This window comes from Amborella trichopoda, chromosome 8 (genome assembly GCF_054954075.1).
Source record: "Amborella trichopoda isolate Santa Cruz 75 chromosome 8, AtrichopodaSantaCruz75HAP2 v2.0, whole genome shotgun sequence".
NCBI lineage: Eukaryota > Viridiplantae > Streptophyta > Magnoliopsida > Amborellales > Amborellaceae > Amborella > Amborella trichopoda.
The window spans coordinates 18,162,827-18,186,348 of record NC_142343.1 but is presented as its reverse complement, the minus strand read 5'-3'; the positions used below and the strand labels follow the sequence as shown (position 1 = coordinate 18,186,348).

The following is a 23,522-nucleotide window of genomic DNA, read 5'->3' as shown; positions in this document are numbered from 1 at the left end:
GTGGGATACTGTTATGATGTGAATGTGATATGGACCGCTATGCAATGGGACACCCATTGGTAGTGTGGTTTGATACTGTGAGACTTCCGATATAAGGCACTACGCAACGGGTTACCTGCTGGTGGTACGATCTGTATTGTTATGATAGGAAAGCAATGTCAGCAACTGAGATCTTGCCCCTACCCCCATGACAGGAATGGGGTAGGGATGTGAATGCGAATATCTGGGAGGGTCGCACCCCCCAAATCTATATAGGCACTATGCATCGGTTCACCCAGTGATAGTGTAACGCCCTTTCACCTGAAAGGCATAAAGAGAGGGTCGTGTCATACAAGGCCACCTCCTATCAAAAACCCCAGAGCGTACTGGTGACTGTGTGCGTGTGTGAGGAGATTCCGAAATGAAACACGCATTTGTATTATTCTCCCTCCTGAGTGAGGGTAGAAGTTCCAAGTTATAGGATTAGCTTGGCCTAATCGATGGGACTTCCACTTCGGGAGTAGGCAACTCTAGTCTCTGCCTATGTGTATTGTGTGTTTCGTTTGAGTTTCTGTTTTGCTATTGTCATAAGAGATGGAGTAATTGTTAGCTCATGCAATATGTAATGTCCTGATACTTGAATTATACTCCTTACACTGCTAAAGAATTGTGATACATGACTCCACGTTGTGACTACCGTATAAATTGGGGGAAATGTCTATAAATGTCATTATATGTATTGGCCGGAATGCTATAGTGCTGATCTACTTACTGGGCTTTTAGCTCGTCCCTTTTATTTTCATCTATGTTGAGTGATAACCCCCGACCCTTGAGACCGAGCAGCTGGACATTTGTGGCAGACGACTGAAGCTTGGTGCTTGACAAATAAACTTCTTGATAGCAGGTGTTTGGTGGCAGTGCCACAGAGTTGTTTTGATGAAGTGTTGTAATCTTGTTGTCAGGCATGTAGTGCCTTGAACATAATTGTAAAAGAATTTTTGAAGAATGCATAAATATAAAATGGTTTTATGGTTTTATATTATGTTCAGTTCTGTGGAGCATGATGAATGAGTTTTATTTTCTTTCGTGGTTTTGCTTTGATTCTGCATTTCTAAACACATTGAGCCACTCCCACTTGAGTGGCATTCACCATCTCCGATCACAATTCCGCACTTTGTCGCCCTCCGACTAGTATGGTAGGGGTCAGGGGACAGAGTCGTGACATCTCTCCTGTATGGAGGAAGAAGGTATTGGTCTGAAAGTTGAGCCTCTCAACAAGGGCCACAAGAATGGGAAAATTCACATGGTAAGAAGCCATGGTCAAGATGCCCACCATTGAAATCAAGGCCAGAAAGGCCATGAGCTCGGGCCATTATCAACAGAGAGGAATCAATCCCTGAGTCAGGGGCCGATAACAGGATAGTCCTGAACTTGCCGAAGAGCATCGTCCATCCTTAGGCCTTGCAAAATGTGAGAAGGGAGGCCCTCTGATAAATGCCTTACCTGGGCAAAGGGGGGAAGAACGTCTTTGTTGCTTTTGTCTTCAGCATGAACTATCGCCTTACCCTTGCCCTCAAAGATATCACTTTTCTTGTTAGGAGCCATGGCAGATTAGAAAGAAAAATATTGAATACCAGGAGAAAGGACGAAGATGAAGATGAAAAGAAGAATACTTGAACCCAAGGATTTTATGAGAACGAAAGGGAGGATATGAGAAATCCTATCCAAAACCCATGTTATAGGCTCCAAATTCAAGATCAAGAAGCATATGACAAGTTCTAAACATGCTAAATCAAAGAAATTACGATTTTGAAGGTCGGGGGACGGGGCGACACAGGTCCGTATGCCCAGTTTGAGCGACACCACTAGTGTCGCCCAAACGTTTTGGACAAAAATGCTCTTGCTCTAATTCTGGAACCTTCCGGGGATCCAAATAGGTTTTGTTATGGATTTTACTTGCGAAAAAAGACAGTTTTCAAACATTTAATTGATTTTCAAAAAAATTCAAATGCTCCTTGGTGGCACAAGCCTAAACTGCCAACCAGTTTCAAAAGGAAAATCTTTCATTTCAAAAAAGTTCAAAAAAAAATTGCTCCTTGGTGGCATGAGCCCAAACTTCCAACCAATTTCGAATGAAAAACCTTTTCATTCAAAAAATCAAAAAAAAAAAAGGCTTCAAAAAAATGCACCTTGATGGAATGAGCCTAAAGTGCCAACCAATTTAAAAAAAAATTACTTTTATCCAAAAATTCAAAAAGAAAATGCTCCTTGATGGCACGAGCCTAAACTGCTAACCAAAATCCAGTTCAGAAAAACATCAAACTCGTGCGACTTAAAAGAGCCGAGACAAGAAAAATGTCTAACCCTATATGACGTTAAAGGTCGAGGGTATTCAGAAAATGTCTAGCCCCGTATGACATAAAAGGTCGGGTGTAGCCGTCTAGCCCCGTATGACATAAAGAGTCAAGTGTATCTGTCCATCGTTGTATGACAATAAACTGCTTAGCGGGCTTTATGGTTGCCGGAGCTAAAACTGCTAACTAAAAATTTGTTTTTCAAAATATCTTTCCCTTTTTGAAATGTTCACTATATGTCTTGTGTTTTCAAAAACCTTAATTTCTTTGTTAAAATTGTAACACGTCCAAAGCTCGTGGTTCTATTTCAAACATCGCCCTATTTTCAAAACCATCTTTTAAAACAAAGGAACTTGGACACCCTTATATAATGATTACCACGTTGTTGCCTGATCTCTTTCTTTAGAATTGACCCAAACAAACATTTTCTTAAAAAACCAAAAACTATAGAAGACCTTAGAAAACCGTAAGAAGATCAAAGAAAATGCCAAGTTCAAGAATTTAAAAGTGAAAATCTCTGAAGTTAAGTGGAAGGCCACAAAATATAACTCGAGTTCCAAGCTTGCATAAATCACTAGAACATCTCACGCCGAAAACCCTAGTATGAAAATGCCCTTAGTGGGTGAGTGGGGAGCACAATGTCTTCTAGGGAGTTCGATGTGCCCTCTGACCATGTGACATTAGATAAATTATAATGTCAGCAATGTCTACTTCTTTAACTCTCACTTGTCCCTCGAAGGACTGGGACCTCCAAAGAGAGGAAACTGAGGACACCCCATTTTGAAAATTGGCAGAGTCAATGGTCTTTTGAAATCATTGACAGCTTTAGGACTACACTATTCCAGTAAACCCCCGGACCAAAGACCACCATAGTTCATATTGCCTGCCATGTGACTCAAAATCCTGCAAGACACACTATTCTAATAATAAATCAAGTAAAAATAGTAAAACAACTTATTTTTACCTGATTTTTGGCATGAACCATTTCAAAACCCTCTGCATTAACCCGAAATTGGAATTTGCCAATTTTGAGCAAATTTGGCTTCGGCGACACCAGACTGGCCTAAATCATTTCATTTATGGCAAGCAGCATCCCAACAGCCCAAAAATCAGCCAAACAAGAATCTGTCAATTTTGGGAAGACTTGCCCAAATGGGCAGCATCCCAACATCCCAAAAATCACCCCAGACTAGAATCTGCCAATTCTGAGCGGATTACTGATGTCGCTCAGCTCCGACTACCCCGAATTAGCAATTTTTGCATGCCAACCCCTCCCGGATCAATTTTGGCCAGGTTCATTGAATGTGGACCATTTTGGTCAAAGCGACACTAGTATTGTCACCCAAGCCTTTGTCCACCAAAATGGCAGTCCAGGCTAGGAAATCTCTTTGTTATGGGTTGTTATCCTTTCCAGCTTATATAAGCACATTTCGTGACCCATTTTACGGTTAGACCTCATTAGCTTGTATGTTAGGAAAAACCTAAGACTCTAAGATACGAGAGAAGACCCTGAGAAAACCCTAGGTCTAGGAAAACCTTTAGGCCATTAAACCTACAACCTTTTTGTTAAGAAAGTCATCCAATCAAGCTAAAGCCTGGTCAAAACTTAAAGAGAATCTAAGAGGACACATGGCATAAACTCAGTCGGTCCAGATACCGGCAAGACCTCGAAGCTTCGGGAGTCCTGGGTCAACTAATCTGGTCTGGTATATTTTACTTTTCCTTGCACTTCCATTCATTTTTGTTTATTTTATTAGAATTAAATCAGTTTTATTGCATTTTATGTAGTATTTTGTATTTCGGATTAATGTTGGCTATGCCACTGATATGAGAGCAGATCTGCTTATTTTTTAGTAGATTTGGCCTTAGATAAAAATTTGATTGTCCCCACTCTCTGTCACTTTTTAAAATAATAAGTTTGTGGTTCAGATCCAATCGATTCTCATCCTAAGATTGTCCCGATCTGTATCATGAACAAATTTTTTTGAAGACCTTTTGAGAAACTCGGAATTCCTAATGAATTAAAAAAACAATATTTGATTCTTTGAAAAAATCTATGTTTTAATCGGAGACTTCCTAACTACGCTCAAAACATTGTTGAAAATTGCTAATCTTCTATGTATCATAAAATTCCAATTTCTCCCTTAGTGTGAAAATTGAAGCTCAAAATAGCGCATATCTTTTGTTTTTATAAAAATGTTGAAACATATGATCCATATAATGTGTTATAAAATTTGCTAGTTTTACTGCTCGATTGTTTAAAAAAAAATTCATAATTGTCGAGGTCAAGATGATTAATTTGATCATTTTCTTTTACTAAAGCTATATTGTTTAGCACTTTCTTGAGGTATAACTTTATCTCTTTATGCAAAGCCTAGAATTTTGTAAACATTAATTAATTCGCCATTGTAAAAGGAAATGTATAACAATAAGAGCATTTATTTTTGGTATAAGGTCTTAGAATGAATGGTTAAGAGCGACTATAACCTTGTAATACCAAAAACGTATGGAAAATTGTTTCATACAGCGGGGACCGCATCTCTACATTTGCGGACCCAAGGTATAAAGTGTCAATCTTAAAGATGGATGCAAATAGGTGGTCCATCTAAAAACAATTAAAACTAACGGTCCAAATATTTTCTTAATGGAATTATTATTTTTAATTTTCAAAATTTATTTATTTTTTCATATTCATGATCTCCAAGTTGGAGATTACATGTCCTTAAAAATTAAGTCCAAAATTCCATCTCAAAAATAGATTTTCAAGAGATGACTCATTTCTACATGGACACATAGAAACCGTATCCAAAATGTATTAATCTTATAACATAAAACTTATATATTTCCCCTACAACATAAAACTTATATACCTTCCCTTATCCAACCGTCCATTCTGAATGGAGGGCTAAAATTGCCTCAATCACAATGTCACGTCTCTACACTATTTTATTTTAAATTTTTTTTATAAACTATTTTCACACCAAACTTTGGATGTCCAATCCTCTATTAAACTCGCGCTAGTGAAAAATATAAAACAAATATTTTCAATAAAATAAAATAACCAAAATATCCCAAAAATTTTCAAGGAGTATTTTGGTCTATATTTTATCGAAATTTTATTTTTAGTACTTTTAATAGGTGTGCCCCAATGAGAAGATGGTACGTACTAAATTTCATATTCATACAATTTGTATTAAAAACAGTAAAAATAAAATACTTTGAGATGTCGGATCTAAGATCAAACGATGAGTGGCTCTTTTGATCAAAATTAGACAGCTAGATGGTAAGGGAAGTATAGATCTTCTTTGTAGGGAAATTATAGAAACCTTTCCCATATGAACCCTAGCTAATGCCCAAAGATAGCGAGTGGACTTTGGACCTTACTTTTACATGGTTTTTTCCTCTCTCCATATCAAGGAAAGAAAAAGTTGCTCCTTTTGTTTGCTTATTATGCATTTATTTCTCAAAGATTTCTCTTTTATTGTGGTTATAAATCAGCAAGGATTTGAAGCCTAAAGAAAACGGGCACAAAATCTATCGAAGTCGTCGCATGCAATGCTATCATCCACATTTACCTTCGACAAGTTGTAATTATGGGAAAGAAGCTGATGAGGTCGTGGTAGTAGCAACCCCACACCCTAGTCATCACATTATCGATTTTATTCTCACTAACACTACCTTACTAATATTTTCAAAAAACTAATTCCTGAACTATTTGAAAAAACAGGAAGGGACTTGTCTTCCTCATTGAATTACACACAAAAACAAAAAAACAAAAACAAAAAAAAAATTGTAATCATGGGAAGTGGAAGATTCCTTTGGTCCTCGGGGTGGCAGGGGCAGGTGTGCCTAAACCAAGTCTAGGTTAGGGTCTAGGTCTGGCATGGACCCTATCGGGTTGGGTCCAGGCTCCCTTTTTCGGATTTAGGTCCAAGTCACATGTCCAAGTCGGGCCAAGATGAGACCTAGTCGGGTCGTGGTCGACTCTGTCTCAACCGAACCAGTTTACACTAGTGGTTTAAAAATCGTCGAGTCAACATGGACTTGGGCGATTCAACATGAGAATCAGTCACCCCATGTCGATTCCAGCTCAACACAGGAAATCGCTAGTGTTTAGAAAGGCACCAGGCTAGTCAGGTGATTTTGCTACAGTAAACTCGCTAATTCCACCGAGTTTCAATGATGAACAATGAAAGTTGAATGATTTGAGCTCAATGATCAAGCTTTGAAGATTTTTTATCACTTTTTTGAGCAAAATCTAATCTTTGCAGCCTTCACATATCACTTTACAATCTTATTTATCATTAAAAACGAAACCACCATCGATTTGAAGCCACGAATTCACTAACATAAACTCGTTTTGATAAAAAACCACCATTTCATCGATTGCAAATGAAATAGGTCAAGATTTTAGATCAAATCAAAGGGTTTTTTAATCTTTGATAGTATCATTGACAATAAATTATAGCCTATTTTTGGGATTTTTGGTCAATTACTGGTGGATTTGTGATTTGAGCTCACGGTTTCTGAAGAACAGGTAAGGGTTTCAAAATTTCCGCCATTTCATCAATTGCATACAAAATAAGGCAAGATGTTTTATCAAATCAGAGGTTTTTTTTATCTTAATAGTATTATGCACAATATATTGTAGCCTATTTTCGGTTTTTGTTGTATATTACTGGTGTATTTGTGATTTGAAGTCACGGTATCTCAAAAACAGATTAGGGTTTTTATTTTTCCACCATTTCATCGATTGTAGACGAAATAGGGCACAATTTTTTATCTAATCAGAGGCTTTTTTTATCTTAATAGTATTATTCACAATATATTATAGCCTATTTTTGGGTTTTTTTATCGATTAATGGTATATTTGTGATTTGAAGTCCCGGTTTATCAATAACAGATTAGGGTTTTCATTTTCCATCATTTCATTGATTGTAGGCAAAATAGGGCACAATTGCTTATCAAATCAAGGCATTTTTTATCTTAATAGTATTATTCACAAGATATTGTAGCCTATTTTTTGGGGTTTTGGTCAATTAATGGTGCATTTGTGATTTGAAGTCACAGTTTCTCAAGAACAGTTTAGGGGTTTTTTTCGGCAAAACTAATCATTTCACTCGAATTAGGGAATCATTTTGAATTATTTCAGAGGGTTTTTTAAGATGATGATGTTATTTAGATAATTGTTATTGTTATTTGTGTGATCAACAAAGTTTTGTTGATCGAATTTTGAAAAAATTGTGATTATTGGTGTTCACCTGCAATTTTGAAGATTATGGCTTGAATTTTGAGAGGGTTCTTTGAGTAATTAATTTTAAAATAATTTGCTAATTAAATTGTAAATTATATTCAATTGATTGTCAATTTGTAATTATCATGTGAAAATAACTTGTATTATTCAACTTTATTATCAATTATTTAAGGAAAAAGTTTATATAAGTTTGCAACCTTAAAATGTAGAACTAAAGATGCACCTAAAAAATCCATCGAAAAGAAGTTATTTTAATGTTTATTTTAATGTTAAAAAACCCTTTGATCATCTCGACATCGAGATGTATGAATACGAAAAATAAAAAATAAACAAATTGAGTCCTAAAAATAGTGCATCTTGCAACACATTATCTAGACCGTCTATTTTCAAGATTTTCATATGTTTATAGATCTACTTGATTTTAAACTATTTTTGGAGTTTAAAATTTTATAATTAGATATGAAAATAGATATTGAGATAATCTTAAGAATTTTGTACATCAAAATTACATATTATGATAAAATTTGGACGCGCACCTTAATTTGATTGTTTAAGGTTGCAACCTAATAGAAACCGCACCCATTATTTAATGCAAATACATATTGTAAAATTTTACAGTTCTTTGATTAATTAGTTTTAAAACAATTTATTGCTTAAAACTGTGAATTAATCTCAAGTGCTCACTAATTTAGATAATTCGTTCATAGATCGAGTAAATAAATTGTCATGTGAATTCAATCAATGACACCAGTGTGACCAAGATGAAGAACATCATCTTTATTGTAGTCCATATATGATTATATACTTCATCCATCCATGATAATTATAAGCTTATCCTTTTGTGTGATGTAAATTTAACGGTTAACAATAATTCATATCAGGAAAGGATATCTCAATATTTGCACATTGAAGTAAAAAAATGAAATTATTAATGTAATACACATATTTCTTATTGGATTCCTAAAAATAAACATTTATAATGATTTTTAATAAAAAATTTAGATTTTTTTAAAGGCCGAATCCGACCGATTCCCAATCCGAAACACCGATTCACCGGTCCGGATGGGTTTTTTGAGTGCCCGATCCGGAGCACCGATCTATTTTTTATTCCACTTGTTTACGCCCCTATTTGGTTTTAGTTTTAGTTTTCAAACTAGGACATTTTTATAGAATAAGGTTTAAGAACTGAAACTGAAATCGCCCTTCTACCCTATCTCCAACCTCTCGAAGTGAACGAGGGACGGACTCAAAATACTAAAAAAATAAAAAGCTTAAAAAAATAAAAACATAGATTATGACAAAAAACACTAACCAATCATTTCCAAAATATCCTAATCATATGAAAACATTTATACACCATTGTCATTTTATAGATTTTTAGAACATGTTATGTACCCGATATTATACATACAACTTAGGGTTACTCAGGCTCACCTATAGCGTGAGTCCGATTAGACTAGGCCAAGTCACGGAACCATGGTTTTGGCTTCCAATGGTTTGTCGCTTTGCACACATTTGTTAAAGCCCATATAATGAATAAGATTGCATTGGAGTTGTAATTCAACAAGAAAGTGTTAGATGTAATTCCATGAGAATTGTATGTGGCTGAATTTAATCGAGTTGTATATATACAATCTCTTTGTGCCCAAATGGATGAAAATCATGTTGATACCATGAAATGTTTTGATCATCCTAGGCTCAATTCCTACACAAAGTAGGGGCCCTCTCCCCACTGATTCACCCAAAAAAATAACAATAAAAAATAAAATATTTTGATCGTCTTTTCTTACTGTACTCGAGTATAAGGAGCAGTTGTATCAGTGAGAGATTGCTATACTTTCATGTAAAAGTGTACGTAATTGTGGTGTACACCTGCCCAATTATAAAATTTTCAAGTGTTGTATTCTTAAGAGATTGGTATCTACACCTAGGAAAAGCTCGACTGAAATTGGATAAAACAATGAGATTGCACTTAATAATCAAAGAAAAAGCATGGAGCTCTAATGTTATCAGTAGTAACACTTCTAGCAAGAGTAATAACCTTGATTCTTGGAAGCCACGGCCTTCAAACTTGAACAAACATGAAAAAATATGAAATGCACTCCACTAAGAACAGAGGCAGAAGTTGCCCTTGTTATCTTCAAGATTCAATATCCCTTGATTTCTCAGGGCGCAATTGGTCTTTGCAAGATAAATCCAGGGCCAATGAAGCATTGTGACTCTCTTTGGTTTGAAAACCCATAGAGAGGGCAAGAGACATAAAGACAGTACTGATTAGCCTTCTAAAGAGAAATCGAATTTGGATGGCGAAGAACTAACTGACGTTTGGGCTAGAGACAGAGAAACCAGTAATAGAGAAGCTCTCCTACGAAGTCCGGCAATAAAGAAGATTAGAGAATGAAAAGATTTGGAAAACAAGCACCGTATTTCTAGAATTCAAGGTTTATATAGACCCTCTAAGAGACAATGCTTGTGATTCCATCGCCCGATAAAAAAGGTGGGTTTTTCTATAGGCAAACAAAAAGGGGAGCAAGCACTGGTCCCACAGGAAGGTGGGCCTCCCTTGGCCAACAAAGAGGCAGGGAGTTTGAAATGCCCTAAACAAACTTAGTATGGAATCAATTATTTTGAAATAAATTACCCAAAAAATTCAGAAAATGATCACACCTCTTGCCAAACACAACACTGAGAAATTCCCTGAACTCTTTGTATGTTGCAGTTTGTAAAATATAGAAAAACCCTATACATGCACTTGAAGCATGACGGTATGCAAACAATAAGTTGCAAAGCCTATCATAAATCTATACCATAAGCAACATAATACAAATCATTCCAGTGGTAAATCAATACTGTGTCATCCACTAGAGTATTAATAAACCCAACTCAGATGAGTCTCAAAGACGATCTCTATTGGAAAATTACATGTAATGAGTCAACAATCATCAAGTCTGAAACATATGTCGGCGATATATTGATCTATAATATATTTCTAATAGAATAATCTTCAGAAAGCATAACCAGAGGGCTACATAAAGTTATCATAAAATCTTTTGTTCCTTTACCATTAATTCATATAATGCATGCCCACCTTGATGACAGCCAGGCATTTTGGAAGCGACATTCCTCAACTCATCCTGTCATTCAAAAACTTATTGTCAAAACTAACAAGAAAAAGAGTCAAACAATTACAGTGCAATTTGTATAAGGTGTCAACCTTAAACAATCGAAGCAAGGCTCACCTCCAAACCTTGTCAAAAGATGAAAATTTGGTGTTAAGAATTGTAAATGATGGCCTGTAAAATCTATTTCGTTCCCTAATTATAAAATTTATGGCATCAAAAAAAATATAAATCGAGCAGATCTATAAATATTTGAAAATCTTGAAAATGAACAGTCTTGTAACATACAACCTTAAACAATTGAAGCAAGGCTCACCTCCAAACCATGTCAAAAGATGCAAATTTGGTGTTAATAATTGTAAATGATGGCCTGTAAATTCTATTTCGATCCCTAATTATGAAATTTATGGCATCAAAAATAATATAAATCGAACAGATCTATAAATATTTGAAAATCTTGAAAATGAACAGTTCAAATAATGTGTTACAAGATGCACTACTTTTAATACTCGAAATCCTTTTCTTTCATATCAATACATCTCGAGGTTGAGATGATCGTTTAGAGGCTTTTTAGCTTCAAAACAACCTTTTGCGGTGGGTTTTTGAGGTATGCCTTCCTTCTACATTATAAGATTGATGCATTGTACAAAATATTTTCCATAAAGTCGAAACCATTGGAAATAAATCTCATTTAACAATTTGTGAATTTCCAATCTATAAAGATCTACACAAACCTGAGAAAATGCAAAAAGCTGGGTGGATTCATATCCATCTTGCGCATTTGAATAGAACCGACGAATATCCTCCGACTCCATGTGGCATTTAACATGAAAAAAGGCTGTTGGGCGAACATTCAACAATCGACGGGAAATACCAATAAATGTTGGATATGTCTGCATTGGAGGTCAGGATCAAAACTACAAGAACATAATTTTAAATAGAGGAAATGAAAATCACAAGCAAGGCTTGCATATTAAACTGCAACTACAAAATTTGTTGTCTAGAGATATTACATCATTATCAAATACCTACACTTTGAAGGAAACCCAATGCATGAACTAGAATGTAGGAGAAAGTTAGAAACACGCACAAAGGAAGAAAAGCACATTAGCATCACACAAGAAGCAAACAAGAGTTGCAAGTCCTCCTTCCCAGGCGCAAGGCCACTCAATTTGTTTCAATAGAAATATAATACAATTGTCAAGAGAAACAGGACTCACTATTTCCAATTTATATCCTTAACCACAAATTCCTACCCTAGTTAACCTTAAGAGTCTACTATCAATCCTAATCACTATATAAACAACTAAATCATCTAAAACTACCCCTAATAGGAAATAGGAAATAAATCGAAAAATTTGTAAGTCCAAAACAAAAAATAGAAATCCTAAATCTACCCTTACCACGCTAAAAATCCATAGGAATCTCGTGACTGAAAGTTGAGCTAAATTTTGAGGCCCAAAACACCAAGATCAGGAAAAGCATATAGAAATATGAGACGTAAATATTGATGAGACCAATGAAACAACTTCCCAGAACGCATCCAATGGACATCCAAAAGGAAAGTTATGCCCTCTAAAAGCAGACCACATCAAAATAACAAGGCAAACAATCATGTAAGCGACGAACTATTGTAGTTTGTGGGCCATGAGACAACGATTTCCCGAGCGTCACACTTCAGATTCATGTAAATGAACCTGAACAAGTCAATTTGCAATTTCGCATTGAAATTATATGCTCCATGAAATTGATAAGCAGCTTCAAAAGAAAACCCAAAATTAGGCCAATTCACATGGAAATTTAAATTGGACATTTCTACATGCTTGATGATTTCTACATAGTATACCCATAAAATCACTTCAATCGGGATGGAATTTGTCTATCAAAGATCAAGTCCCAAAATGACCAAAAGAGAAAATCACTCTTTTATGAAATATAAAATACCAGAATCACTCTTTCATGAGATATAAAATACTCTTTTTGATCAATACCCTCTTATGATCTAAAATATATAGACAGAAAGGGTGGTAATATAGGAAAGCCATTTGTTAATGAAACACAGACCTGAAAGTAAGAAACAACCACTTAAGGAAAATTCCCACAAAAAACAAATACAATATTCATATCTTAGTTGCAGAAGCCTAGCACTTGGTTAGGGTTCCGTTCCAGAATATACTGCTCCCATTGGAACTCCCAAATGGAAAAGGAGAAGCCTCCATCAAGCTTCAAACAACTAATAGTTTCTATTACAATCCAGATTTGCTTGTTTTTCCTGATCAGTCAACCTAGATGTATTAAATAAAATATCTTTGGATGTTTCACAGACAAATAAAATATTGTGGGAAAGCCAAAAAAAAAAAAAAAAGAAGAAAAGAAAAACAAAATGAATGGAATAATATCGATCACCTACAAAATTAAATGGATGATCTACAGCTCCTAGTTTCAGAACCTAAGTAGGTTCTACCCACATTTCTTATTAAAGATTAACAAGAAAGCATAATCTTCAAGACATGCCCCCAAATTGCACAACCTGCAAAGCAAAATAAAATCATAAATGTTCTGGGAATGAGATACTTTACAAGAGAGCCTGCAGGGACACCAATTTCTTCAACTACTTCACGCGTAATACCATCAAACATCTCTTCTGAAACTTTATCATTTAGGCATGAACTATTTCGTGTGTCCTCATCACGTATATGACATGAAATGCCAATTTCTTGAGGCTGCAAAATAGTGTGCATTGGGATCACTATCAAATGATCAAATGCTAAAAAAGATACTGACCATCTTCAATGAAATAACAAAACAATATAATTCTTTCTCAATACATTAAAATAGTTACATTTCCTGGGAAAATCATGAGAGAATAAGAACAAAATCTGGTGAATAGCAGCAATTTGGAATGTCATGACAATAACCGGAAAGGTATCAAGAATGATATAATGGAGGACCTTCAGGCTGCAGATTTTACCAAAAGTTTTGTGATACAATGATCATTTACTTAGAAGTAAGATTCATGAAAACCTGGCTCAAGTTAGGCAGGAATAGTGAAGGAAATTATGCTGCTAGACCGGTATGGGACACCTGTCAAACCCAAAGCATGTTCAAGCAAGCTCGAAATGATTAGACATAAACTCATAGCAAGAAAGTGAGAATCATCGAGCAGTTTGCTGACATGGGCAGCTTATCTGTGGACCTTAACATGAACAGGAAAGGGCTAAGTTTGACACCCAAGCTCTGATCTATAGGTCGTTTTTTTTTTTTTGGGTAATTCAATGGGGAAGACAGGCCCCTACCTGTTTTTTCAAGTAGATTAGGAGTTAGCTTTTTTAAAGTGTTAGTGGGGTGGTATTAATGGTGGGAATGGCAACTACAACGTGGTGACTAGGGTGTGGGGTGCTACCACCACAACCTTAGCCCATTCCCATGATCTATAGGTCATCTGCTACTGATTACCACCTTGCAAGTCCTGATTCGAATTTTGGGCGCTCCCTTTGATACCAAACTCCAAGCTCATCAATTTGTTAGCACAAGAAGACCAATCAGACTTGTTTGGTCAATCAACATAAATTATTCGCTTAATCGGTTCTTCCACATAACTATGAGAGAGAGGTGACACTATATTAATTCTGCAACCATTATTAGGGAAGTGCATGAATAGTAAGACCGCTCCCCTCCATCTTGCACAAAGTTCCCACAATGATGCTGGGCCAAGATTCTAAAATTGCTGGGTGCAAAGCTCAAAATGGGTCTTGCTCCTAAGATTTCCCAGGCAGCATAATAGAATTCTACAAATTTACCCTTTGTTTGCCTCGCATTGATAAAGCTCATGCATTGTTCTGCTTCACAGTTGACAAGTACCAAACTGCAATCTCATGAAAAAATATGGTTTTCTAATTTTTTGCCATTCACAAAATCTATGACTATTTATGTATGGAGAAGTATTAGACAAGTCTATCGAACAGGTTTTTTTTTACCTCTGTCAACCACATAAGGCATTGCCTAAACTCTTACCAAACCAACGCAGGAGGCGCCCAAACTAACAATTATGCAAAATGAGAAATAGAACCATCACAATCAAGAACCGGTTGCATCGTAAGGAATCACCATGGCCATGAAGTAGCTCCATTCTCCCCTTTCAACAGTCGAGTGACAGGCCCAGCTGCAAATGCTAGGCTCTATTTAATCTGATGGGCTATAAGACTACACACAGTTATGATTGAAAGTATTACAAGTGGTTGAGGTTTGCACCCTCGCTATGGACAATAATCTGCCATGGATGTTGCATAACTGAGATACAAAAGAATTAAGGTGCATGATCTCAATGAATTACTTCTGAATAAATAAATAAATCATATGTAGGAACTATAGCATTTCATAACTTAATGCATGTACTTGATTTATTTGGAGCTATTAGAATGGAATCCACTTTTTGGTGAAAGGATAACGGCTCAATTGTTCCAATGGAGAGAGCCTATAATGAGCTTTCGGAATTTCCAAACAAACAATTTCAATGAAATCTTTCTGTTTCTTATTTTACTATGTTCAACTCTATGTATTCCTCCATCTATCGAGTGCACTGAATGTACAGAAATGGCTATAACAGAGTTTCTGTTATTCATATTAATGTTACTCTAGAAGGAATGCTTTTATGTCGTGCTAACAATTTAATAACTATCTTTGTAGCTCCAAAATATTCTTAGTTTATGCTCATGTCTATTATCTAGATATACCAAGAGAGATGTACAGTCTAATAAAGCTACTACAAATATTTACCCAAAAGGGGATTCAAATAACGAAATTCAAGTAACAGGGTGCATTTATCATTTTTTGGGGGAGGAGAATATATTTGGAGGGTGACTTGCCAACCAAGAGTGCAAAAGAATGTTCGACCAGCTCTTTCTATCGAGTGTTAAGTAACTCTCTTATGAAGTTTTAAGTTATTCACTAATCCAAATTGAGATTTTTTGGTTTAGAAGTTTTCAATTTCAGATTTTTGTTGAAAAGAATAAAATGTAAGGGTATGTGATGCCCATCATTCCACTCCATTGGTCGCTACTAGGGGAGGCCACACACTTACGGTTGGTATAGGGTTTTCATTTTTTTTCTTAAAAATACAATACAGTATGAGAGAAACCTGCCATTGTGTAGCCAGGATGGAGGCTGTCCAATGAAATAAACCTGCCAATGTGTAGGGGAGAAATAGGCAGAGAATAGATGTTCAATGAACCCCTGTGTGAACCATTTGCCAATTGAGGTCTTTGAGATGTCTGGCCCAAATTTTGGAAGCAAAATTGCAATGAAGAAAAAGAGGAGGGAGGGATTCTACTTCTTATCCACAAAGTGAGCATATATTTGCAACGTTGTAACCTCTCCTCATGAGTTGGTCTAGAGTTTTGATTGGAGATTAGTAGCTACTTCAAGGCTTGGATTTTTGGAGGTGAACCAAACCTTATAGTGTATGGAAGGCATGTGGGAGGAAGCAAGGTCAAGAGTTTTGTGAACTGGTCCCTTCCATACACCTGGTCCATTCCATACACCAGGCCCACACACCTGGTCCATTCCATGTCCAATGAGGTAAAAGGCAGCTACAACGCTATGTAAAGCTATGAGATCCTCACATTCATGGTCATGGAGGGATCCCCTAAAGGTGGGTGTCCAGGTTTGGTGGAAGCTGATGTGTTCCAATTATTGAGCCACAATAGCATTATGGATACAGGCTATTGTAAAAAGATTGGGCCGTATCTTTGGGACATTGATCGCCTATCCAAGCGTGATTCCATAAAATGACTCTTCCTATCCAAGCATGATTCCATAAAATGACTCTTTCTCCTTAATTAACTTTGGATCTTATATAAAGCATGAAAAGCTTGTGCTAGCCAAACAAAATTTTGAAAATGCTGGAAAAAGCTGCAGGCCTTGATTCCTCTCAGGGAACCAACCCAACACGATAATTCTAAAAGAGCACTTTCCACCATAAAAGATTATGGTTGGTGGTAAACTGCCATCACCACTAGCCAATGAGTGCCTAGTTCAGCAGCTTTTAAGACAGCACATCCCAAGGCCTCCAAACTTTTTAGGCTTGCAAACTTGATTCCAAGCAATTAAGTGGACTTAATTTTTTAAAGTATCGCCTAAACCAGATAGATTTTCTCATAAGTCTTTCGTGAGAGTTAATGATGCACAAAGGCATTTTGAAGAACAACATGGATAATGGGCCCCGACTGGCCAGGCCAGCCTTGACCCTGGCCTAATCCTTTTCCACATAGAGCCGCCGCAAACTCGGCCCATGCCGGGCAAAAAACAAATGAAGAAAATTAATAGAAAACTAAGAAAAAAAAAGGTTCTGGCCAAGGGAACCGGGCCACTGGCACTAGCCCGGCCCTCAAGCCACAGTTCGTGGCCTAAGCCCTACCTTTATAGGGCCGGACTGCCTGGCCCATTGCCATCCCTAGACGTGGAATAGATTGGGATACTGAATAGGGTGTCTCTGAGGTAAGTACTTTTAACTCTGAGAGAGAAGTACCTGCTTTTCCAAGCAGCCAACCTCTTCTTGAACTTTTCAACTATGGGGTTCCAAAGAGCCTTTCTAGGTTGACCTAAGCAAAGAGGGAGGCCAAGGAACTTGGCTGGAAGTTGGTCTATACCACATCCCAGTCTACTAGCATGGAAGGAGAGATGATTGTCGGAGACTTCATCGGTTAAGATTTGGCACGTCCAATTTCATTCCAGAGGCTATTCAGAGCATTGGAGAAAATAACCATACATTGTCTAACTGTTCAACATTCGCATCACAGAATACCAAAGTATCATCGGTGTATTAGAGGTGACAAGTTTCACATCCCCCCTTGATGGTTTGAAATCTGAGATATATTTCTTGGTATAATCTGGAATGATATCAAACAAAGGTCTCAGCCACCATAGGAATGAGAAAACAGGATAGAAGGTCCCCTTGAAGGAGCCCCATTGATGAGGAAAAGCGTCATTTGGGAGTGTCATTGACGAGGATAGAGAGAGAGGTGTAAGAGATGCAACCAAAGATACATTTTCTCCAAATCTACCCAAATCTCATTTTGGGGAATTATTCAAGGATAGACCAGAATTTTGAAATGAATCCATTCAGGAAAATTTTGGTGTGGCACCAATAGGCAATAAGATGAAAGATAGTAGACTTAGGTAGGTTGGTCATGTGTGGTGTCGACCAAGTATAGCACCTGTTAGGAGGAAGGAGTTAATTCAAGTAGAAGAACTGAAAAGGGCAAGGGGTAAACCCAAAAGAATGTGGTTGGAAGTAGGCTGAAAGGATATGAGGACTTATGGACTCACTGAGAGTATGGTCTTTAATAGAGCAGAATGACAAACCAGGATTCCTGTAGCCGACCCCAATTAATTGGGAAAAGTCTATGATGATGATGATGATGATTCAAGGATAGACCAATAGATGCAGTCGTAGGCCTTTTCTCAATCCAGTTTCAGAATGAGTCCAAGCTTCTTAGTTTGGTGTTTGTGATGTAAAGCTACATGGGCAACAAAGGCCCCATCTAGAATCAATCTATTATTAGCCGCTCAGATGTTGAGAAATGACTTGATCTAGAATGGCTCTCAAGCTCAATGCAAGGACCTTGGATAGCATTTTATAAGTGGAGTAGAGGAGATTAATGGGCCTGAATAAGTCATCAGCTCCCTCAACTTTGGGGATGAGAGCAATGAAGTAGCATTCATTTCTTTGTTAATGATTCCTTTGTGAAAGAATTCATTGAAACAAGCTAGGAAATCAAGGGTAAAGGAGTCACAAAACCTGGAGAAGGCCATCGAAAAAGCCATAAGCTCCTGGTGCCTTGTCTTTGCCAATGTTGGAAACCTTGAGAGCTATCCTCCACTTCCGTAGAGTTGGGGTTTAGGATAAGGAAAGTTAGATCGACAAATTGATGAAGAGGCCCTTAGTCCGTGAATAATTTTTGGAAGAAAGATTTAATGGCTGAGGCCAGTGTTTCCATATTCTACAAACAGGTTTTGCCCGATGGAAAATTGGGGGATAATGTTGGCTCTATATCAAGAGCTAGTGATCTTGTGAAAGAAAGCTGTATTTTTTGAAACCAGTATATCGCTTCATTTTAAGAGTTTGAATGTATTCAGTATTAGCCTCATTTCTCCTTTCTAGCTCAACCGAGTAAATATTCCTTGACTCTTCAATTGTGTCAACGACTGAACTTCCTTAATAAGAGAGTCCTTGAGGGACATGATATTGACAGGGTTGGAATGTCTCCACCCTTTGATTGCATTTTTTAGTAAAGTCATTTCCTTTTGAAGCCTAAAGCCTGCCCTTTAGTGGATAGAGGAGGGTGGCCAATTTGGGACCAAATCATCAAAGGATTACTCTTTGGGCCAAGCTAGTTCAAATCTAAAGGGTTTTGGGCTAGAAGAAAGAGGTAGGTTATCCAAGAGGATGGGTATGTGGTCTGAAGTAAGTTTGGCTAAAGAGGAGTGGGTGCCACGGAACTGATCTTCACATTCTGGTAAGATAAGCAAACGATCGGATTTGGGAAGGGGGTTGAAGGAGTGGTTGGACCAAGTGAAGGAGGAGCCATTAAGTGGTATATCAAAAAAGAATGCGTTGTGAGAGGAAGAATGGAAGGCATTTTCTTCCTGTAGGACTGGATAAGAGTCTACTATGTCGGTTGGACTCATGGCGACGATTCAATCACATTGAGTCTCCACCAAGTTCCCAAGGGTTACAGGGGGGAATAGTTGTTGAACTTAGCATATCCCAAAAAGCTTGCGTAAGGTTAGGTTTGTTGGGCCCCTGAACTACTGTAACTTCCAGGAAAGGCGTTGGAGGATCTAACACGGTATAGTAATACTGATTATAACCTTATAAAGCTAGAAGAGAGGGAATAGATGGAGGGTCCTAGATGACCCAAATACCTCCAAAGGCTTTTATGGCTTCTAAAGAATTACACTCACAAGGCCTTCTACCCTAGATACTTCTAATGTTGGGAAGTTGGGGGAGGCGAGCTTTGGTTTCTAAGATAACATAAGTATTTGGAGCAAATTTGTGAGAGAAGGAGAGGGCATCTTTCCCTTGGGAGGTCACTGATCCCCTGAATGTTCTAAGAGAGTATCCTCGCTTGAGAGGATGTGCAGAGGAAGGTAGGCACCTAGGGTAGCGCCTAGGGGATAGAGTATTGGAAACGGTAGGAGATTTCTGACTCTGAGGGAGTCCAACATAATAGTTTATTGCAAATGACAAATTAAGAAGTTATGGGTCCTTTTTGGAACTTATTGTTATGAAGGATTTCAAAAACATTAGTGGCAGAATCATCGCAGCTGAAACCTGTATCTTCCAATATCTCCATAAGGTGGGGTTCATTGTGGTTGATGCATTGGATCTCCTCATCCAATGCCTAGGCTGTCTCCCGAGTCGCTTCCGCCGATGGGGCCACTAGGGTTGAGTTCAGAGATTGATGAAGGAGATTCATATGTTTAAATACAGAGATTAGCATAGGGAGGTATTGAGCTCTAGGACTATGAGGCTGCATGGTGCTATTACCAAGGGTGACATCTGTGTGTAGGGTAGAAGTGACCTATAGTGGGGAATGAGGGGGATGGTTGATAGTGCTTGGTTGGAAGGAAGGCATGGATGGGCCAAGTAGAAGGGATAAGGTTAGGAGCAGAAAAAATGGATGGGTGGAACAATGGTGGTGGAAGTGGAGGCAACAGGTTGGAAAAAAGAATTACTATGGTGGGAGAAAACATAAAAAAAGTAGGAAGATAGAAATGGCTGAAACTAACTCTAAAGGGAGGGGAATAAGATTATCGAGCCAATCAAAATCAAGGTCCAAGGGGAGAGGTGAAAGAATATTGAGAGGGACTGCTACTAGGTCGCAGCTGGGGGCAAATGGGAAAATTACTTCAAAGGAGTATTGGGGGCAAACTAACAAAGGGGAGTGGGGGATTTGGGGTAGTGAAAAGATTGGGAAGGTAGTTGAATGGAGGGTTGAGGTAGTTGTCTCTGTCTTTGCGGGATGGGGTCTAAGGGAGTGTTGAAATGGCATGATTGAGGCAATATGACATGACAGTTTGGGGGTGGTGTGGGAGATGATGTGACGGTTTGGCGTAGTTGAGAGGGAGGATCATCACAGATTTGTGGCTAGGAGTTGGATATGACAGGGACTAGAATGTGTCTCTTCAAGAGTTATGGAAAATTAATGTTTCATTAAATGGGCCTTATGTAACCAAGCTTTCTGATGCCAAATATTTGGTGATGTGACTAGGCTAGGATCTTCAACCTCAATAGGGATGTGAGGTGGCAGCTCAGGTCGTGGGATATCTATGGATGAACGGCCAACATTTAACTGGGTGTGAACTTCAAGGGTGAGCATGTTTGCTGTGTGGCCGTGCCAATGAGAATGAGAGGATCGAGATTGGTGACTAACACTTCAGTGACAAAAGATAATGATGACAGTGGCGAGGTGGCAACATTGCAAGAGAAAGAGACCTCTAGTAGATCTAGCCTAGGCTGTGAGGTTGGGTGAAGGTGTGGATGTAGGCAGTGGTTCTTGTCTATAATTTAAGGAGCCATGATTTTTCGCATAGATCATGTTGTATTTTGATGATATAATGAGTGGATTAGGTTTGGGGTAGTGGCTCAGCTGATGTGGCAGGTTTCAGAAAGTTTGGGTTTACGATTTGTGGGATGGTAGAGTAGGTGGCAGGTCTGGGTTCGGTGGATGCGGTTTGGGGTTGTGAGATGGAATTATGGCTGGCTCAGGAAGTACTGCATCTGACTGATGTCCTCTTGTTTTGCTACGTATCCTCCTTGGGCACCATATGGTGTAACGGTCTCTGCAGACTACCAAGGCAGCCTTTGATAGCTTAGTGGTCCCAAGATCATCTCTTGGGGTTCGGAAGTCAACCTTCGAGTCTTGGTTGCTCCTATGCGCAAATAAATCTTGGTGAAGCTTATTAATTGGAGATGCAAATCAGTAGCAAAGATTCTCAATCTGAAGGGTAATTTTGCTGGGGGAATGGATGTTTGTGGTTTGGATGAATCAGGATAATGACAGAACCTTCTTACGAGATTGATTTTGGTCTAGTCTGATAAATCCTCTACAGCGATCACAGATTGCTGTGAATGTGGAGGAATAGCAAGAATGCATCGGGATGCCGTGGATGAGGATCCTTCTTTTTGTTTTGGGGTATGGCAGGAAAGAAAGGGTCCAATAGGAAAGAGATAGTTATCCTCTGCTAAAGGAAAGGTTTCTGTTTTTGATGGCACTCTCGACCATTTCCTTCATGGGGAAAGAAAAGACGTGATATCGTTTTGACAGAGTATGGCAAGATACTTGGGCTCATTTCCATGTGTGAGCTGCTCATTTTAGAATAGTTTTATATCTTGGGGGGTGAAGCGAGCTATGCATAAATGTTTTAAGAAGGTTATTCTCTTTTCAGATTGCAAATGTCTATGGTGAGGGTGGTATAGAAAGGAAAGGTTGGTTTTAGATTTGGGGCTTGGATTCAGAGGCTATGGGCTGGTAGAGTGGAGTTGGTGATGAAGCCATTCAGTGCTTTGTATGGCTTGTGCATATGTTTTGTATATTGGTGGTGGATTTATGTGGGTGGAGGTGTCTGCAGTCGATTTCCAGGCACTAGGGCTGGGTGGTTTTTTTTTTTTTAAAAAAAAAATCTCTCTTTTACAATGATGGCAATAAAAGGTCTGTCTAGGTAAGCTTACCTTGGAGTGAGGATTACTGGAATGTAGAGCCATTGTATCTGGATAATGTACAGTGATTTGAAGAGGAGATTTATTGGCAGTAAATGAGTTTATGGTAATAATGGTATAAAGGAGGTAGTAGGGTATTTGTATTTACTATGGGTGGTGCTAGTTTTTGTTTCCTGGTGTTCATTCTGTTAAGAGTAAAAAGGGTGAAAGAAAGGAGTCGGTCGCAAGGTACCTCACTCCCCTCTTTAAGGAGAGAGGAGGAATGTGAAAAGAGAAAGTAGAGCATAGGTCAGAGAGAGGGTTTACCCTCACCATTTCTAAATCATTCTTTTGCGGAGTTTGGTTGCAGAGCATCACTGCACAGCATTGGTGTTCCATTATCCACCTACCTGAAAAGCATAGTTCTTATTTCTTTTCTTAATCATTGTTTTTGGGGAAGGTACTTCTTATTTCATGTAGGGCTAATCAGTCTTCTTTTTTCTTCCCTTGTAAGAGGCATGAATCCAACCACAACCACCCCTTCATTAGCTCCCTTCTTTTCCAGTTCTTCCTTTTTGAAGATTTCCCCTTTCTTCTTCTACAGTCTAAGATACCATGGTTACTTCAGGTATTTGATTTTTTTAATAAATTTATCTTTGTTTATTACTGACAATATTATCTTACCTTACCAATAAGAGGATCAAGATATGCTGCTAAAACCATCAAACCATAGTAGCTTGCAGATAACTTACCTCAGAATGTCCTCCAGGAAAAACATAATGACCGGGAAATTCTCCCACATTATAGCTTCTTTGCAAAACAAGAATTTTACCATCAGCACTCTCTACGACAGCACCATTTCCCAATGGACTTGCTGTGTGTTGGCCACATATGGAGTCATCTGTAAAATTAAGAAAGTGTAATAAAAGAAAAAAAGAATAAAAGGGAAAATTAAAAAGGACTGAGGCTGCAAACATTGTTCCTTACACCTAGCTCCACTTGTTTTCCATACACATTACCAACCTACTCTACTACCCATATTCATCCATGGCAAAAATTTAAACCAAAAGAACACAATTCAAAATCAATTAACCGATTCATTTAGGGGCAGTTAT

General features: G+C 37.9%; 1 protein-coding gene across 7 annotated transcripts in view; it reads right to left on the bottom strand.

The window, feature by feature from the left end:
• Nucleotides 1-10,366: 10,366 nt before the first annotated feature.
• NUDT9 (nudix hydrolase homolog 9) overlaps nucleotides 10,367-23,522 on the bottom strand; it is a 37,881-nt gene continuing 24,725 nt past the window's right edge. For 4 of the 7 annotated variants that reach the window (XM_011627342.2, XM_088874606.1, XM_088874604.1 and 1 more), the window contains exons 6-9: nucleotides 23,160-23,308; nucleotides 13,286-13,429; nucleotides 11,441-11,599; nucleotides 10,367-10,721 (exon numbers count right to left, since the gene is read on the bottom strand). In XM_011627342.2, the coding sequence (XP_011625644.1) occupies nucleotides 10,626-10,721; nucleotides 11,441-11,599; nucleotides 13,286-13,429; nucleotides 23,160-23,308 (548 nt within the window). In that variant the 3' untranslated portion in view covers nucleotides 10,367-10,625. The remainder of the gene's footprint in view (nucleotides 10,722-11,440; nucleotides 11,600-13,285; nucleotides 13,430-23,159; nucleotides 23,309-23,522) is intronic. The other 3 variants (XM_088874603.1, XM_088874602.1, XM_088874607.1) reach the window with 2 other exon arrangements.